Source organism: Osmerus eperlanus, chromosome 3 (genome assembly GCF_963692335.1).
Source record: "Osmerus eperlanus chromosome 3, fOsmEpe2.1, whole genome shotgun sequence".
In the NCBI taxonomy this organism is placed as follows: domain Eukaryota; kingdom Metazoa; phylum Chordata; class Actinopteri; order Osmeriformes; family Osmeridae; genus Osmerus; species Osmerus eperlanus.
The window spans coordinates 14,966,845-14,987,472 of NC_085020.1; the positions used below are offsets into that span (position 1 = coordinate 14,966,845).

General features: G+C 39.4%; 1 protein-coding gene across 1 annotated transcript in view; it reads right to left on the reverse strand.

The window, feature by feature from the left end:
* LOC134017599 (sterol 26-hydroxylase, mitochondrial) overlaps window positions 1–20,628 on the reverse strand; it is a 75,602-nt gene that overhangs the window by 22,705 nt on the left and 32,269 nt on the right. The window contains exons 2-8 of the mRNA XM_062457419.1: window positions 6,536–6,717; window positions 4,699–4,898; window positions 4,250–4,447; window positions 3,936–4,099; window positions 3,679–3,845; window positions 3,419–3,500; window positions 2,888–3,088 (exon numbers count right to left, since the gene is read on the reverse strand). Coding sequence (XP_062313403.1) covers window positions 2,888–3,088; window positions 3,419–3,500; window positions 3,679–3,845; window positions 3,936–4,099; window positions 4,250–4,447; window positions 4,699–4,898; window positions 6,536–6,717 — 1,194 coding nt within the window. The remainder of the gene's footprint in view (window positions 1–2,887; window positions 3,089–3,418; window positions 3,501–3,678; window positions 3,846–3,935; window positions 4,100–4,249; window positions 4,448–4,698; window positions 4,899–6,535; window positions 6,718–20,628) is intronic.

The window sequence follows — 20,628 nt, forward strand, 5'->3', positions numbered from 1 at the left end:
AAAAAAGTGTTTTAGTCTGCCTCTTCAGTAACGGAAAGACAAAGTTTTGTTGAGATCTGGTTGTATTATCAATCTGCAGATTGGAGAGAGTTTAACATAACCAAATACATAAAATGACTAATTTCAGTGCACTGGTTCGTGCAAGTTCTAATGCGAAAACAATTAAATTTGCGACCATGCAGTTAGTCAGCGATAAAGTAAGCAAACAGCATTTGATCGGCCATGACTGACGTCAACGCAGCAAACCCACGAGAAGCAGGAATGTCCAACTTTACAGAGCCGTTTTAACTCCTCCTAGACTGCAAACAGCAACTCTCACCGGACGATACATGCAGCCGCAGCCGATGTCGAACACACCTATTGTTGCAATTTACCCAGAATTCAACGTGGCGTGACGTCAACTTCGCATTCTCTATAGATCAGTGATTTTTTTTTAGATAAATGAATGTGTTTACTGATCAAAACTACGTGCACATTGCAAATGTGCACAAAACTCAAAGTACTGAAATACGTATTTCAGAGTAGGGATAGCCATGCCTTAAAGCCTTAAAGGCTGGTAATTGATTGAAGATAATAATGGGGATATGTTTAAGATTGAGATTGGACTCAAATGTGGGTAATTGGATGTGTAGGCCTACATGTTATTTTTGCTTAGGGTTCACTTCAAACATTAAAAGAAGGGGTGAGATAGCAGACTTCTTCAAAAAGCTGAGCAAACAGGATCAGGTGGAAATAGACCCCAGTCCTTGCACCACCCCAAGACCTCAGAGCAGCTCCCTCCCCAAGGCTACAGGCACCAGGTCAGAGCATACTAGGCTGTCAGTCACATGCCAAGTTTAGCTTGTGTTTTTAGGCCAAACATGTAAGCCTACACAAAAGTTTTTTTCCGATTAAGCCTCACTTTAAAATTTTGGTTCTTGATTCATGAGTGTTTTGATGGCTTTGGCATTTTTTGTATGAGTATACACTAATAGTTATGTTTTAATGTAAAAGATTCATCAAAGGATTTAACCTCTAACCTGGTTAGACCCAGATTATATATTCATGAAAACAGAGTGACCAAAGTCTCTCCAGTGAGTACAGTACAGTGTGTGTAAGAAAGAAATGAGTTGCAATTCAGATGTAGAGACACAGTCTATTCATAGTAAATGTAGAATTTGATTAAAGTAACCCTAGTGGACCATACTAGGCCACACTGAAGAACTCAGACTTAAGTGAATTTGATTTTATATTTCTCATAAGCAATCATATGAGTAATTTACACTGCTTAGATGCCAGGCTAAGGTTACACACACATTTTCAGTCTTGGTCTGTGGACCCCCTGAAGTAGCCCTGGCCACCCCTTGGCCACCCCATATATAAAAGTCTGGTTCCGCCACTGGCGCCCATCACGGACATAGACACTATTCCTACCACTAAATCCTTCTTGGTCAATTTCTTAAGGCATAGACACAATATTCGTACAAATTGAGTCTTACTTATGAGAATGCTATGCAGAAAATACAAGACTATTTTACAGCATTGCAAAGGAACAAATACAAATGTAAATATAAACATAGCAAACACCCCTTAGGCTACATAATCATTTGCATGAATGTACCAGAGCATTGGCAATTTATTTAAAATAATTAGAAATTGCTTTTATGAGGTGCCAAAGAGACTAGAATAGATGATGTGGAGGTTGAACAAGGGGAGTCAGATTGCTGAGCGGTTAGGGAATCGGGCTACTAATCAGATGGTTGCCGATTCGATGCCCGGCCGTGCAAAATTACGTTGTGTCCATGGGCAAGGCACTTCACCCTACTTGCCTCGGGGGAATGTCCCTGTACTTACTGTAAGTCGCTCTGGATAAGAGCGTCTGATAAATGACTAAATGTAAACGTAAGTACTTCAGAGATGACAGAGAATTTCAATTGTGATCTGAGAAATATAGTGAGAAATCTGTGTGTGTCACCAATTTTATCACGGGCACTGTGCACTATTTATAGTTCACGTAATCTGTATTTGTGTGTTTCACTGCCATCTTAATCACTGACTGTATCACGAGCACTGTGGACTAGTTATAAAAATTGACAGACAAACACAGAGAGAGATTCCTGGCATTATTAGATAGATCCCTAGAGACAGGGTCTGGTATCAAGTCTTTGAAGCTTCTCCAGAGAGATGAGGCGTCATATAATGCAAAGTTGGAGGTTCTTGTGGTGATGTGTTCAGCAGCATACCATGGTTTACTGTGATGATCAGATTGGCATCTTGTTGATGGTTTGACTCTGTGTTACAGGGACAATACCGTGACCATTGCTGAGCAATACAACATCGGTATTGCACCTCCAGGGCGTCAGGTCACACCAAGTTCTAGGCTTGAAGGGTATTACATTTACACTCCAATAGTTCAGATAGGTCAACACAGATAAGGGCACATTCATTCATTCCAATTGTTGATGTGCTTCTCTCTGAGGTTAAGAGAAGATTTTCAAAAGAAAATGTTGTCATAATGGAAGGGATACAACTAGGTGTTGCACGAGATATTTAAACTTTGCAAAATTGCACTTGCATTACCTGGGAGTTCTGCAGCTTGTGAGGTACCAAATTAATTAACTGAATTAATGTTGCTGACAAGGAGGCCAACGAGGATGATGGTGATGCAGAAACATATTTAGTGACAGTTGTGTACTTTGTACCGTACCAGTTTGTAGAAGGTTAAATATAAAATCGAATTACAAATAAAAAAAGTTTGCATTGTTTATCTAACTTCATCAGATTTTAATGCACCGTTTAATTAAGGGTGTGGTTTATTCAAGGTTGGAGTTTAATCAAAGAAATACCGTATTTTGTTGTGCACTTCTCGGCCAGCAAAGGCTCACCTACATGGCAGATAATTTCTTACCCTTGACAGAGCAAGGTGCATCTCAAGCTCTGCAATCCGCCGGCCAACACATCCCCGCACTCCAAAACCAAATGGAATTGAGCCGAAAGGGTTTGGCCGATTCCGGCCATCCCTTAGCCATCGTTCTGGCTTAAACTTGCTTGGCTCCGGAAAGGTTTTCTCATCATAGCTGATGGCATAGTGGCAGAGTGTAAAGGTAGTCTGAAAAGAATGGATAGGATATCCATTAGATATCATTTGATAGATATCAAGGATATCTTTCAAATATGTTTTATTTTACAAAGGCTACTCAATGAGAGGAATGCAATGTTTTGGGTAAAAAAGTTACTTACAATGAAAGGGGAGCAGGGATTCATGAACAAGAAACTTCTAACAAATGTAAATTGCTGGCATTACCAAAAGATCTCTGATATAGGCTCTGATCTAAATAACTTTGAAAAGCCTTTTTATTATGAACCCTGTCCCTATATTGTATTGTGACATTGTGCAACAGTTTATAACTCTGCTTTGTTTTCAAATAAACAAACTCACCTTTTTGGGGAAATAATATCCACCAATAATTACATCATTTTCTGTCATGAGACGTGCATTCATGGGGACCACAGGGTACATTCTGGTAAAAAGGATTTGCATAAAGTAATGCATCGTAGAAGTGTTACACATTTAATGCACAAGTTTCATTTCACATAATCCAGTGAGTTGGTTAATCCCAGGACATTAAATCCCATTCAATTATGGAGCATTTTCTACACAAACATAGATTCTATTATTCTATAATCATTGTTCCTCACCTCAGTGCTTCCTTGATGACAGCCTTGAGATATGGCATACGTGCCACGTCAGAAGCTGAGGGGATATCTTCTCCTGGCACACATTTAGACACCTCCTGATGAAGGGTGTCCTGAACTTCAGGGTTTTTGGACAGCAAGTACATAGCCCACATCATGGTATTGGATGTCTTGAAAAACAACAAAAATGTTTTGTGAATCAGCTTTCCTCACAATACACTGTTACACGGACGGTTGGTGCATTTTCAGAGCTTACTAACCGTGTCCACTCCTGCCAGTAATAACTCGGCAATGCTGCCATACACCTCCTTATTGGTCATTTTGGTGTTGGAGAGAAGGTATGTTAAGTATTCTCCTTCCACCTCCTGGTTTTTGTCCACACGCCTCTGAATGACATCCATCTTCATGTCAATTAACCTTCCAGCTGTAAGACAGCGAACACTTTAAGCTTTTATATACTTAACATATGAATTCACGTTTAAACTAGTGATTACTGGTAGTATCATGCTGCTGTTTGTGTTGGCTTGATTGTGTTCGACAACCTCAAATATGTCCTTCCACTACCATTACTGACAGAATTTGAAGATGCCTTCCCAGCCAGCGATGTAGCACCCCCAATAGGGCAGAAGGTTGCGACTCCATTTAGGAAGAAGTAAAGCCACCATACTGTAGGAGAACATCTGAGCTATGGAGTCAATGAAGTTCTGCGTCTCCTCTGGGATCTTGTCCTCCAAACAGCCAATCCGTGTCTCAAAAAGAATAGAGGAGATTCCTTAAAGAAAACAAAAGAATCCACCTGTTACAATAATTACACTTACAACAAACCCTGTAAAAAAAGTAATCCATTAAACTGTTAACTTAAATTGAGCTAAATTCGAAGTTATTTGGAGCTTGATTTAATAAGTTCTAAGCACTCTCTTAAGATAAGATAATAATGTCATGGAACTCATTTGCAGATGGTCAGGAGTCTATCTGATGACATACACCTTTGTTAATATTCCTTGTCACAGTTTGTCTACACACCCTCCAGAGAAAATCGGTACAACTCATTTGACAGATTTGTCACCAGGTCTCCTGTGGGGCTGGTCTGACGCAAATGATAGATTCTCTTGATCAGGTCGGTAACCACCTCGTTGACCACATCTCCATACTGCACCGATTCTTTAGGATGTAGCATGCGCTTGTTCAATACTGCCCGCAGTTTGTACCACCTCTCCCCTTCCCTTAGAGGAAACACAATATCAGTAAATGCTGAAGGTATCTTGATATTGTACATTCAAATATATCAGTTATATTTTCAGAGGGAACATCCTTTGGCAAAGCAAATCCAAACAGATCATTGCACAATGTAACACAATTTTTGTTCCTGGGTAGTAAGTGTTATTTCCTAATTGCTTATGACTCAACAGTATATAAAATGGCTATTATTCCCCACAAACTTTGCTTTTGTGACCAGGTTATTGATATTTTGAATGTACCGTATTTTACGGAAAAAAGGCCGCATTTTCTATAAGCCGCATCCCACCAAAATGGGAACTACGTGTTTGAAAATCAGAGTCTAGGCCACTCTGGATTATAGGCCGACTGTTTATTTACCCAGGAACACTGACGTTGGACAGCTTGGATAGCCATCTAACTAGACAACATTCACAATCAGGGTGAACACTCAAATTATCTAAAGACCATAGCATTACACATATCAAAACAGAACGAACACAACAATAGAACTCCGAACTATGCTTATCTAACAAAGCTAATGCCCTTAACTTCGTAGCTTTTCAGCTTGCTGCGGGGCATTCTGGGTACCAAGAGCATTGTTGCTACAATACCAATCAATGCACAAGTATAGGTGATCTCACAGCATTGTGTAACACACTTCGGTTGTGGATAGTATGTCCAGAAGTCAAGTCACTCATTTAGTGGCAAAATCCATTGTTATGTCTACAAAATGATTTTAGATATAGTATAAGTTTAGCAAATTATTTTTGATATAGTATAAGTTTAGGTAGCTTGCAAATCCTGAGGATAGCCTACTGTAGCAGACCTTTCTATGTTCAACGGAAAAGGGTGTTTTGTCCCTCGGGATTTGCCGTAGGCATGATGCTGACGTAAGCATTACATGAAGTCAGTGAGGGCTGTTCGAATGGCGATGTCAAGAAGAGAAGTGGGAAAATACAAGTTGTGAAAAGCCGAACCCACTTTTTTTGTTCTAAAACCGGGCTACAAGCTGCTTCGAAATATAAGCCGTACAACCACAAGAAAAATTTCAAATCGGGGTACAGGCCACGGCTTTATTTCTGTAAAATACGGTAGGCCTACTTATTTCCAATAAGAAAACTGGCAAATGTCTTTTCATGTACATTAAGTAAAAAAAACTGCATGAATCCAATTTAACATGTATTTATACTAAAGTAACCCAAACATTACAACAAAAGACTTAGAAGCGAGTAGATTTTCGAGACTTATACTGTAAATCGTAACCCTGGAACAGGCTGTGGATGAAAACATTTTTGAAATACCATTTGTTGGATTAATGTTAAATAAGAATGTACTGGGTTTTTTGTTCCATTGAGTTACTATTTAATGTCACACTGAAGGGCTTGTGTTCAATAGTCTGTGGAGATGCAGGATGATGGAGCCACAGGATTTCAGGATGTGATTGGAATGTTATAGTGGGGGATACAGACCTGAGTGTTGGCAAGGAGAATGTTTAGAACAGATGTGACCTTTGACTTGACAGCTGTCTGTGGCAAGTTCTCTTAATACACACTGAAAACAGTGAGTGATTACAGACTATCTCCTGGGATTCAAAATGGCAGACACAAACCTTTGCTTGCTCTGTCTTACTCTATGATCTTACTCTGTGAATGGGCCATAACCAAGCTCCCTCATGTCACGATACTCCGTCCATAAAGTCATGTCCCCTCGACAGGGAAACTTCTCGTCCTTCCTCAGGACTTCTTCTAACAATTCCACACTGCTCAGGGAGATGGACTTAAACCCCCCTCTGTACATAGAGCCGTACAGCCGCTTCTCATACAGCTTGAGGAGTAGGGCAGGCAGGAAATGCAGGGAAAGAAGAGAAAGGAAGAGAAAGACAGTGAGTATCATAAATGAAAAAGGATGAGGCTTTACTTTCATCATAAAATAAAAGGTCCATCCTGCCTACATTGACAGGTTAACAAATCAGACATTATAATGTGACACAAGCTGGTAAAAAGGTATGCATATTGGCACTAGAAGCTCTGAGAGGGGTCATTTGGGCCCAGTGAAGAGAAAACAATTCCAGGGCCCCACTTTCTTGATTTTTCAGAAATATGTGATTTAGCACCCAGTAGTTTTACATTCTCAAAATCACACTGGGAAAAGCTAATTTAAGGCTATTTTGCTTGTGTTTTGGTTTAATTGCGCATTCTATCATTTTCCCCTGCCTTTCAAGGCTGCAATTTGCCTTTCTATCAGCAGATGTCACAAGGGTTCCCTTGCACAAGTCTGTCATTCAGGCAAATATTAGGCCTATATAGCCTACATAAGATATGTCTAGCAAAATATGTATGGTTTATAGGCCTATATAGTCTATGTGCAAAATGATGACAAAAATGTAAGTGAATTCTATGAAGTGCATTAGATTCAAGGGCGGCTTTTATTTGAGGGCGGCGTACTTAATTAGTTAGAGAGATTTAGTGAATTGTAGATGGAGTGCAGTCATAGACAAACAAAGAATAGACAAGGAGGTCAAACACAAAGCCTAGTGTAAAATTGAAGCCGCGCGTTTAGTCGGGAGTACAAGTGCAGCATGAGTGTGGTTTCCCTTTTTCATTGGCTATCAATTAGGTGTGCGTGGGTAGTACCGTACTTTAACTGTCTCAAATACGTGTTCTACATTGTCAGTACAGATCTGTAGCACACAAACTTGGGGTGATGAAAGGCGAATTTGTGAGTGGTGAATTTTATATTGTACACTTGTGATTTACTTTTGTAATAAATAGGCTACTGTGTTTAAATTTAACCAATTAAATAACCGTTTTCAGATTTTTTTTGGTGCAGCGTTTAATCGAGGACGGCGTTTATTTGAGGGCGGCGTTTAATCGAAGAAATACGGTATGTGAAACCAAATTGTCAAAAGTTATTTTTTAAGACCTGGAATTGACGCAATTGTCAAAGAATCATACCAAAATCTTAGAGTACCAAATTTACTACTTTTACCTGTCAATTATGTGGTTATAGTGAACTTGGAACAGAACGTGAACACACATCACAATGAGACAGTCAATTGAATCCGCCTACCCTTCGTTCTTTCATTTCTCAGTTTCAAAACCAAATCGGAAAAAAAGAAAAAAAAACTTAACTTGTATGTTTAAAGGCTGTGAATACAAATCCAATGTATACAGCACCTTCAAGTCACACAAGTCATAATCATAGCTTGCATTAATTGGTAGATTTTAAGGATGTAGTCATCCTTAAAATCCTTAAGGAACTTTTGCGGCTGAATCTGGAGAGCCTGGTGTTGCAAACAGTGAGGAATTTTGCGATGAACGCCAGTCAGATTAAGTTGATTGAGATGCATCAAAGGATCAGCCAGACAATCATATTTATAATATAGGTCCCAAGTGCTGCAATTGATGAATTGCTGGAAGAACTCAGTATTTGTTGAGCACAGCATCTTTGTGTATACCATTTTTTAAATACAAGACACACTGAATAGTTACAACCTGCAAGTTGACCAGTCAGTCATTAAAGAACTTGCATCTACTCCGTGTACATCTAATCCTGTGTTTAAGTCAGTAAAGACTGTCCTTTGGCAATATCCTTTAAGCGTAAGAAATACTATAAGGACATTTTTCAAAGTTGTGGAACCCATAGAATATATGTTGGGTGAAAAAGATAAAATAACACTGCAATATGTTCCAACGTTAAAGTTTTTGCAGCAGCTTTTCACTGATGACCACATTCTTAACAAAACGTTAGATCTCATCTCATCTGAGGGTAGAGGAGAATAAGTGATATACAAGTCTTATCAAGATGTTTTTTGTTGTTGATAGAAACAGTTTTCTGTCAGAAGGTGAGCTGCGAGTGTTACTGAATTTGTATGTTGATGATTTTGAGATTTGTAATCCGCTTGGCACATCTCGTAAAAAGCACAAGATCTGTGCCGTTTATTGGAATCTCTGCAATTTACCACAAGGTTGCCATTTCTCGTTGTCTTCCATTTAGTTGGCTGTACTCTGCAGGTCTGAAGATGTGAGGAGTCATCACATCAAAGGTCCTAGGACCATTGTTGCCGGATCTTGGCACTTCAAGGTATTTTTGTTGCGAAGCTTGGAGATTTTGTTAAGGGCACAATACAACGTGTAATAGCAGACAATTTGGTAGCGCATGGAATTGCTGGATTAATTGAGTTTTTCAGGTGAATACATTTGCCGGTTTTGTGTGGCACAAAAGTCTGAAATTCAGCAGAGGGGTGAGAGTTCAGGTGCATTCCCACTAAGATGAAAAGAGATGCATGAAATGCCTGTCAGGTCAGCACAGGACAATGCAAAACCTTGTTATGGTGTTAAATGGCTGTGTGTTTTCTCTGCACATCTTTCTCATTTCAATGTTTGCACTGGCTACCCTCCAGATGTTGCACACAACATCTTAGAATCTTACCAGTTGAGTTGGCACACTGCCTAAATCTGTTGATTTCCCAAAAATATTTTACACTCAACAATCAATGAATCCATTCAGAAATTTCCTTACAAATGGACAGACAAGGGTAACCGTCCTCATGCTATTCCCAGGACATTCATGCTGAAAAAGGTATTGCTGGAAATGCTCATGAAAATTGGAGTCTATTGCGATTTCTTCCATTTTTGGTTGGACAGTTGATTCCTTCAGATGAGCCAGCCTGGCAGGCTGTCATTTTGGACCTTAAAGATATTGTTGAACTAGTTGTCGCACCAGTGCACACAACAGTCAATTGCTTTCCAAATGACAACATTTGTGACCACAGATGTAGGTTACAAGAGGTGTTTCCAGGTGTAAAGCTTCTTGCCAAAACATCATTTTGTGGAACACTATCCACAGATGATCAGATCTTTTGGTCCAGTAGTTGGCATGTGGACAATGAGGTTTGAGGCAAAGCACAGTCTTTTAAAGTAGGTTGTTTGTCACACACACTGCTTTAAAAACATACTCTTGTCCCTGGCGGTGAAGCATCAGTTCATGATTGCATATCACTTGGAGTAAACCACAACTGAAAGTTCTAGGTTGACTGTCTCCGCTGTCTCAACAGTCTCTGTTGACATTTTGCATCAGGGTGTACAGAAGGTTCTGAAGCAGAAATACCCTGATATTACGCAAATTCAGCTCACAAAGAATGCATCTGTTATTGGAGTGAACTACAGGAAAGGTATGATTGGCTTGGCTGGTGGCTGACCAGAATTTGCAGAAGTTATTGAAAACTTATTAAATGGTACTTTCACAGCAATTGGGTACTAAGTCAATGAAGTGAATCGCCAAGCACAAGTTTAACACAAAATCAATGTATTTATTATAGATCTATAAGGTGCATAAGGATGCGTATTGATAAGATTTTAACGATTCCGACTCCTTATCAATTCCTGATTATCGATTCGATTCCTTATCGATTCTCTTATCGATGTTCCCCTCTACAGCCAACTAGGTCAGTGCGTCCTGCACCCACCCCCCCACACACACACTCATTCTAAACGAATTTCTCAAACTGGCTTTGACTGGCTCTGAAATTAGCTAATACCTACCACCTCTAGGCCTCTGTTTTCAAAACAAAATCTAGTCGGAGATAAAAACTTTCAGTTTCCTTGTGTTCAAGCTTCTATTACTCAACACCAGTAGGACTTACAGGGGTCCTAACAACAGGGGAAATAACTTCAGTGTCACCTTTCAAAAGAGACCATTTACATGCATGTACTCCAAATGGTTCAACAACAGCTTTCAATGTACTTTGGGTATGTTGTTTAGGCATTTTCAGGCACATTTAACAGGACTATTAAAAGGTTAAACAATTAAAATGCTAAGTTTAATAATGGATTAAAAATCGATATGCTCAGTTTAATAATGCGACACGCGAACGTTTGCTGATAACACACGCCGCCCCGATAACGTGAAATGATCAATAAGATCAATGCTAATGGGAGACGAATGCCGGAGCTAAAATGTATGCTTCAAACGACGGGACAGAAGATAACTAGATCGACTACACACAATATAGGCAAATTGCTTCACACAGTAACAAGTGGTTGTGATCCCTTTTGAGCAGTTTAGCTCTACCTTAGATAGTTAGAGATGAAGCACGAACGTTAGCTGCGCTGCTGCATGCATCGAACACATGACGTTCCAGTAACTTCATTCCATGCTGTGTGTTCAAATGCTTCTTCATATTTGTAGTATTTCCTCCCTTCGACGAAATAGACTTTTTACACGCGTTACAAGTGGCGTTGTTGTCATTTTGTTGTGTGAAATACAACCAAACTTTAGAACACTTCTTCCTAGTTGCCATGTTTGCTGCATGCGCGAACTTTTATAGTTTATTCAGACAGATGTTCGCGTGTCCCATTATTAAACTGAGCATATCCATTTTTAATCTTGTTTGAGGAATTCTGTTTTTAGTAAAGATGGAAAATATTACTTTTTGTGAGAATTTTCTGAGGGAACGTTTCCAGTCACCTGACAACAATGTGCTAAATTACCCTTATATTGCCATTTATTATAGAAATGTGCATGTTTCCAAATACATGTGTGACTCACATAATGCAAATTAACATTCAAATCTGTCAGTTAAATATACATATACTATATTCAAAGGAAGAACTGCCACATCCTAAACACAAAGAATGTAATTGTCAAATAAATTGTGGTTTAACAGCTAAATAAAACTGTGGCAGTTTTCACAGTTTCACTTCCCGATAAAAAGTTATACACTTGTGACATTACCAAATATCAATGTGATAACATTTTATTTGGTCTCCTTTATTAATTAGATTGAAGAATGGCACAGCATCTGAAGTTGAGAGTCATTATTGAAGACGATGACTTCAGAAGACTTGATTTCCATTTTGGATTGCCAGAGTTACACAATACAATTTGCCAAGTATTTGGAATTGAAAAATACGTTCTTATTCAGTTCATGGATCCTGACATCAGTGTGTATTACGTCGGTTCAAGACATACAAGACAGAGGAACAGTGAAATTGGTGTACACGCTGAATGACATGAGTCCATCTTTACCAAAGCAGAATTCTCCTACCACTTCTTGGTCATCTGCAACACTAGTAAGAAGCCACAAGCAAGCAACATCTTCCAGTTTGTCCTCATTAGACTCAAACACCCTAATTCTGCCAGATTCAGACACTGAACTGAGAACACGTGCATGGCCACGCAAGATTGCTATTCCTTGTTTTACATATAGTGCAGCTTCAAGCTTTATCAAGACGATTTCACGGAGCCATTCTGACAAAAATATTCTCTGTCGTTAATACTTTTTTAGAAAACCTGATTTTTATCCACTTTAAATACAAGCTAGAGGACAGGTTAGAGTGTATGAAATGTGCATAATTTTGTTGTGAATTCAGAACAGCAGACAGATGTAAGATAGACTATTTTGTTTAAAAGTTATGACCACTGAAGTGATGAGTGGGATAACGCAATTCCAAGCTAGCGCGATGGCTCTCTATAACTAAAAACGGTTCTACCTTTTTCCACAACCGACCAAATTGGCCAAACAATGTATGTACATTCAGCTTAAAGTGTACATAATCTAGCTAGATCATTTTTCTTTAAGCAAGTTTCACAAAAATCTGCAAAAATCGAGGCTCAACACTGTCATAGCCGACCGTCACGAACAGCCAAACCGGGGTCACGAAAGGTTTACTGCAGCTGGCATTACTACGAACAAAGGCTTCGTAACTGAAACGTTTTTACTTTTAGTTGACGATATTGAACACAGATGTTAAGAAACTTGTCTTTACTCTAAATATCTTCTCCGTTTTCAATTTGAAGCAGTAAATCTAACAGTAGGAATTCTCCCACGACATCCGCTCGCTCCGCTTTGACAAATATGTTTTCTCAGTCCACCATACATTAGACAAGCCGAGCACTTTCAATACAAGATACAGGCCATGTTAGAGTAGATATATATACATAATTGTGTGGGCAATGTAGAACAGCAGACAGATTTGAAATATGATCTTTTGTTTTAAAGTTATGGCCATTCTAGTGACGAGTGCTTACAACGCTAGCTACGACTGTCATCATAGCTGCCATAGAACGGCGAAACCAGGTCACATAGCTAGCTACGTCTATCGTTCGTTACCTACAAACAAATGCTTCGTAACAGTATTTACTTTTTATCGGCGATATTGACAACAGAGGTTGAGGAACTTGTCTGTAATCAAAATATCGTCTCCGTTTTCAATTTGAAGCAGTAGATCTAGCTTACTGTAGGAAATCTCCCATTGAATCCTCTCTCTAGCTTAGCTTCGGCTAAAGATGGACGATGATGATGACGATGCATGCATTATTCACGCCTACAGTACGGTGTTCTGTACAAATACCACTTTGACATACATGATCCGCTGGCTAGATGTAACATGATCTTATCTACTACCCACAATATTTCAGCCTTTTTGCAGCAGCATTTTTATCAGAGTTAGAGTAGCTTTTGCAGTTGCAGTCTCGTCACATAATGTGACGAGATTGAACTCTCATTTAATACACATATTAATAACCTTCTAGCTAAAGTCAAAGCTAGACTGGGTTTTTTGTATCGAAACAAGGCCTCCTTCACACACTCTGCCAAAGTCACCCTTGTGAAAATGACCAATCTTACTCTTTTTGACTACGGTAATATAATTTATAACATGGCATCAAAGACCACCCTCAGAAAACTGGACACACTCCACCATTCAGCAATCCGTTTTTCCACAGGTGTCCCCTTCACCACCCACCGCTGTGATCTTTACAGTCTGGTGGACTTGCCCTCCCTTCACACCAGGCGGCTACAACATTGGCTGCTCGTGGTCTACAAATCCATTCTGGGAATGACCCCTCACTACCTATCAAATCTTCTGCACATCTCTGACAGTAATCGCCACTTAAGATCAAGTGACTTCATTAGGCTCAGCATTCCGAAAGTCCATACAGTGTTTGGTCATAACGCCTTTCATTTTGCCGCTGCAAATGACTGGCACTCACTTCAAAACACACTCAAACTAACAGCTCTTACCTCTCTTAACATGTTCAAACTAAAGATGAAAGGAATCATAGTTGATTGCTGATCGGCCCTTGCTTCCCTCGCTCGCTTTCGCTTTCTCTCGCTTCGCTCTCTCTCGCTCTTGGTCTTACTCACTCTCATTTTTATAAAGAAAACCCAGTAATCTGCTTTTTCTTTTTATTATTTATTTTATTGTTTATTTTGGTGTATAGTGTTTATTCATGTGTGTTTTTGCCTTTCCTCATGTGTTTGTCATACTGTTTTGTATCTGTGTTGGTTGTGTCACTTGTGTGGACTGTGCTTCTGCCTCCTGGACAGGTCATCATTGTAAATGAGAATTGGTTCTCAATTGATTTTACCTGGATAAATAAAGGTAAAAAAAATACTGAAACCTATATTCTAGGTTAGAAATGTTGACAATGACCAACGGTTGCTACGTTACAAGAAACAAGGAATCAATCCGATTGGCCAACGCTCTTCACTGTTCCAACTTTTTTCTGTTTCTACGTCTTTCAATTATTAATACTTTTCAGAATGGGTTTTATTCGCCAAGAAACTTCACACAGACAAGGAATTTACTGTGGCAGGAAGGTGCACACATTAAACATATAAGAATCTTAAGAAGAAGTACAAGTCTAACTCATACTATGGGGATAAAAATGTAAAAGATTTAGAATGAAATAAAATGGCTATAGTACAAATAGGGCAACATAGTGCAATATGGCAAGGTGTCTTGTGCAGATAAAGTGATTAGCAGTCAAGTCAGTGTGAGTCCTTGGCCTTGTTGAACAGGCCAGCAGCGGATGGGAAGAAACTGTTTGTGTGGCGTGAGGTTTTGGTCCTGATGGACCGCAGCCTTCTGCCGGAGGGGAGTGGCTGAAACAGTGTGTCCAGGCTGGGAGGAGTCGGCCACAATCTTCCTTGCTCGCCTCAGTGTCCTTGAGGTGTGCAGGCCCTTGAGGGTAGGCAGATTGCAACCGATCACCTTCTCAGCAGCGCAGATGATACACTGCAGTCTGCTCTTGTCCTTGGCAGTGGCAAAATTGTACCACATGGTGATAGAGGTGAGGATGGACTCAATGATGGCTGTGTAGAAGTGCACCATCATTGTCTTTGGCAGGTTGAATTTCTTCAGCTGCCGTAGGAAGTACATCCTCTGTTGTGCTTTCTTGGTGAGGGAGCTGATGTTCAGTTCCCACTTGAGGTCCTGGGAGAGGATAGTGGCCAGGAAGCGGAAGGACTCCAGGGGCCTCATGTATAAACGTTGCGTACGCACAAAAAGCTTGCGTACGCTGGTTTTCACGCACACTTTGTGATGTATAAAGATTTACTTGACGTGAGAATGTGCGGGCCGTCACAAAAACTTTTGAGCAGATGTGAGAATGTGCGGACCGTCCGCAAAGTCTTGTAACGTGGCGAATTCTAACTGAAAAGTGCCGAAACTCACCAAACATTACTAAATAAAGTTTCCACTACTACGTTTATGACGTTGACTATTCAAAAAACATAAAAATAAAAGTTTGATCATTAAAGTGGATGATCACATCAAAATGCCAAAACCCAAACGGAAAATGCTATAGCCTACTGTTTAATCCGCCACCACTTAATAACTTCTGTTAAACTTGAGGGTGTCAAACGAACGACAAAATCACTCAAGAAATGCATGTCACGCTAACCCTATAGCTGCCATATGCTGTTACGATGCGCCACCACTCGTTTCTTCATTTAAAGTTTTACATCGGACCATTTCTTCTTAATTTCTGCCATGGTCCGGTTCTCTGAACCCACATCATTTATGGCCCTATAATAATAATAATGATTTTATTTGTAATGCACTTTACATTTAGCTAAATCTCAAAGTGCTACAGGTTAAAAACAAGAAAGGGCGCAAATAGTGACAGTTTTCCACTCCGCCGACTTTCTTTTGTCGCTAATAGGCCTACCCGATGACAGGCCGACAACATTCTACACATTTTCTCGCCTCCACCTCTGTTGTCAGAACCTCGATCTCACAGTCACCGTATTTCTTTGAATAAACGCTGTGGCGTTTATTAAATAACGTTCATTTTTGGTGCAACGTTTATTCGAGGGCGGCGTTTATTCGAAGAAATACGGTAATTCAGACAAAGAAATGACCTCAGGAGCGCATTTATAGGCTATCTGCATATTCATTTATGGGAGGAGGCAAGGCGGGGTCAGTGGCTCGTTCACGTGCGGTCAATCTCACGTTGATTGTGATTCATAAAGGAAAGGTGCGCAGGACCTGGCGTACGACCGGTTTTATACATGTGAATATTTCTGTGCGTAGGTACTTTTCGAGTTTTGGCCGTACGCCATCTTCTGGTATGAAAGCTGCGCAATCCTTTATACATGTACTGTCATATATGTCACATATACTTTTAACACTGTCTCACCATTTTGGTTTCAAAGCAACACTTTTTTTCACCTTCATACTGCTGACATACGTTTGTCTGCTATGATATTGAGAACTGTTATGCAATATACTCTTCATCACTATATTTGCTCATTTTTCTACCTTCAAACTTTTTTCTGTTTCTCAGTCTTTCATTCTTTAATACATTTAACGCTTAAAAATGTATGAAAGTCAATAAGATACTCTTTTCATCACTGTTTTTTCTCAATTTTCAACAGTAAGAAAATATCGCAATGCATAACAATGACAGATATACTTTTTCTCACCATTTTGTTTTTAAAGCACATACCTCTTTAAAAAAAATTGTAAAACCTTCTTCACTATTCAAGCCATCAAAACAATCGTTTCAACTGCTTTCAGCAAACACACACATTTTCTTCAGGAAATGTACCTTTCTAGTTAATATTTATTTTTGCCCCCCTAAGCCTCAGTCAATATTTGGACTACATAGACAACCTAGGTGTCAAAATTTTTGTCTTGGTAGCGATTGAGTTGCTTGTATTTTTATTTACGTTCCGTTGCATGGTTTAAGTAGAAATTACGTTTTCGGGGCGAAAAGTGAAGCTAACGGTGGCTAACTTGCTAGCCACAGTCACTGATGCTACTAACGTCACTAACGTCACGAAAACTCGCGTGACTATCTCTAGCAGAACATTAGTTTAGCAGCTCGTTAACTTCTGGGAGATAGCTAGGCTAACTGCTTTACTGCAAGGCAGCTGCAGAAACGCCACAAGCAAAGAGGCCTGGGTGATAACTATTTGCTCATTTTACTTTGTGATATGCAGTGTTGCCACAGTTACTTTCAAAAAGTAACTTAGTTACGTTACAGATTACTTGATTTTAAAAGTAACTAAGTTAGATTACAAGTTACTTTATTAGTTACATTCAGCAGCTGCCGACAACACCCCCGCCGCCTCAACATAAAAATAGGTGCGTTCGACTTCATGCAGTGCCGGCGTCGCCTGCAGCCCGGCTGCAACCCGGCTGCAAGTATCAAGTAATCTGTAACGTAACTAAGTTACTTTTTGAAAGTAACTTAGTTAAACAGTTAGGCTTGATTTTAAACAGAAGTATTTCCAGTCTCTAAGCCAGGCAGAACTAAACAGACTGATTGCCAGGTATGTTGTCAAGACATGCGACCTATGTCAACAGTTGAGTCTGTTGCCTTCAGGCAACTAATTAGCAACATACAATGATATAACATTTTACAGTTATCTTGTCCCACACTGTGCCACTGCAACACTAAAATATTATAACTAGGCTATCTGTGTGTGTTAATTTGATAATAGAAGCAGGAATTAAAAGTAACGCAAACGTTACTTTCCCTTGTAACTAATTACTTTTCTATGCAGTGACTAGTAAAGTAATGCAGTTGCTTCTGAAATAATTAACTACTGTAACTAATTACTAATTTTCGGTAAGGTTCCCAACACTGTGCATAACCCACTGTTTCTGAAATGTACCTGTCTTGGACCGTATCAAGTCCTATTTTGCCTCAAAAACAGCCTAGATTATTTACAAAGTGCAAGAAACATTTAGAAGGAAAATTGGCTATATTCAGACTGCAGGGAAAAGTGGCCCAAATTTTAAAAAAAGTATTTTTTTTTTTATTAGTTATCATTAGTTATTCAGATTTGTTTCGTTTTTTTGCAGTGCAACCTCAGTGTTTGGCTGCAAGAGTCTCATGGAAAGACGTTAAGATAGTCAGTTAAAAAGCCCTTGACGTGAAATTTGGGGTGACATCTGTTGTAAAGCTGTTCACTTCACGACCCCGCCACCCCTGGCCCCCAACTCTGCATCCACACACACCTCTGTATAGAAACAGCAGCCAATCCGAATTTAGTTCACACCACAACACTAGCGACAACAGCGCTGAACAATATCGTTGGCATCACTTTCAGAGCGATTGAATCAAAATCCTTCTGAATTTATCCTACCACTTCTATATAAGATAATTGATGACATTTAGAAAAATATTGTTAGACGTTCTACTCAGATCACTCAGGTTATTGTAGTGTACAACTTATCCAATGCTTGTATAACGCAACACTAGGCTTCTAATTACACAAAAGAAAACTAATTTTACATGACACATCCTGCCAAACACTCTCTGAGGTTCGTTTTGTCCCCATTTATGTCTCCTTTGATGATCGACAGATTACCATCAAACTGATGTTGACTCATAAAGTATGAATACAATTTGCGTGTTGACTAAGAGAAAAATACAATTAGAAAAGCAAGATTTTTTCAGATATTTACAGCTACACCAATACTTAAGACATAATCCTGTTAAATTTGCCTGAAAACGCCTAAACAGCATACCCAAAGTAAATTGAAAGCTGTTCTTGAACCATTTGGAGTACATGCATGTAAATGATCTCTTTTGAAAGCTGACACTCTGAATTTATTTCCCCTGTTGTCAGGACCCCTGTCAGTCCTACTGGTGTTGAGTAATAGAAGCTTGAACACAAGTAAAGTGAAAGTTTCTATTTCTGCCTAGATTTTGTTTTGAAAACAGAGGCCTGAAGAGGCCTAGAGGTGGTAGGTATTAGCTGGAAGACTAAATTGGACCACAGGGTGAAGCCTTATCCAATTCAAATCAAAAGTCAAACATAATACCACAATATATTCATATTTGACACATGTTTTTATAAGAGTACATCCAGGCGTTTTCTAAAAGGGCCTTTTGGAGACTCCAAAACGACCCTTTGTAACCAAGGTCAAATACTTAGGATAAAAAGGTATTATTTTTCATAATTGTTATCTCTAATGAAAGGTGGTACTTATAACTATCATATATAATAGCTAAATCCCTAATTAGTATTACTGAAACACAAAAACTGAAGCATGAACACATTGGAGTGCCTTATCTGATTCCCAGGATTGGCGCACAAAGAACACTGATTCTGTCAACCATATTGCGCAATCGACTTTTATTTTGAAGGCTCCACAGACACATACAAATGAGGTATTAGCATTTTCAGCTAGCTGTCAGCTACAAGGCTAACGAGCTAATTTCAGAGCCCGTCGAAGCCAGTTCGAGAAATTAGTTTAGAACGAGTGTGTGTGTGTGTGGGGGGGGGGGGGGGGCAGGACGCACAGACCTTGGCTTTAGAGGGCTGTCAACGGGGCATGGAAGCTCCTATTGGGTCAAACAAGGTGTCAATCAAAAGGGGAGGGTTCAACGGACATTTTGATGCCTTCATATCGTAAATACTCTGTTGCTAACCGGAGAAAAGAACACTTTTATGTGAACAAGTTGTTTCTTCCGTCGGCTAACTTGCATAAGGAAACAAAGGATAATGGCTATTCATGAACGTAAAACATTGTATTTGGACGAATTACTTTACATGGTTAGATACTTTGAACCCTTAGGAATGTACGCAGATCAAGTTTTGATGTGTTGTTTGCATACCAGGGCCCCGTTCGTCGTAAGGGTTGAAGCTAAGTTAATCAATTGTCCCTTTAGCCCGTTAACATTAGCGAGATGAGTGAGAACAGCAAATATCGGTTTGTCAATGGCTGATCCGCATCCAAATCATGTGGTTAATTTCAATCAGGCTAAACTTATCAGGGAAATTGCACGTGCACGTCCTACTTCAAAAGGCAGGAAAGGTCGATCACCAAAAACGAAAGAGAGAGCGGTGATAGGCTATTCTCGCCATCCGAGCAAACTATTATAATGAGTCTCTACGAAGGCAATAAGCATATTATCATGGCTAAGTCAAACACCGCCACCGCTGCCAGAACAAGACAAGCAGCTTGGCAAAAAATTGCCGATAAGCTAAATGCGAAAGTTTTGGGGAAATTTATAGGCTCATTTTCAGTGCCTTATTACCCCAATCAATCAGATCACATTTAAAGAAATGTGCCTGCTGGCTATGGAGGACTAAAAGTGCCACAATGAATTAAATAAATACACCATTAAATAAATAAATACACCATTAAATAATTACTTAAATGTGTCATTAATTAATTAAAATAGACATTAAATACATAAATGTGTTCTTATTAAATGTGTCATGAATTAATTAAAATACCAATTCATTTAATATAAAATACATATATAATTATTTCACTATTTAAGTATTTCATGCTACATTTCATGCTACATTTCATGCTACATTTCACAACGAGTTGTGTTGCAGTGCTTCATTAATTGTGTTATCTGTCAAACTCGCCCATCAAAGTCAGTGGGTGGGGCTAGCGCGAATCTAGTTTGATCCATTGCGTTGGTCTTAAGTAGAGTGCCTGGATAGAGACATGGAGGATCTTCATGAACTTTCTA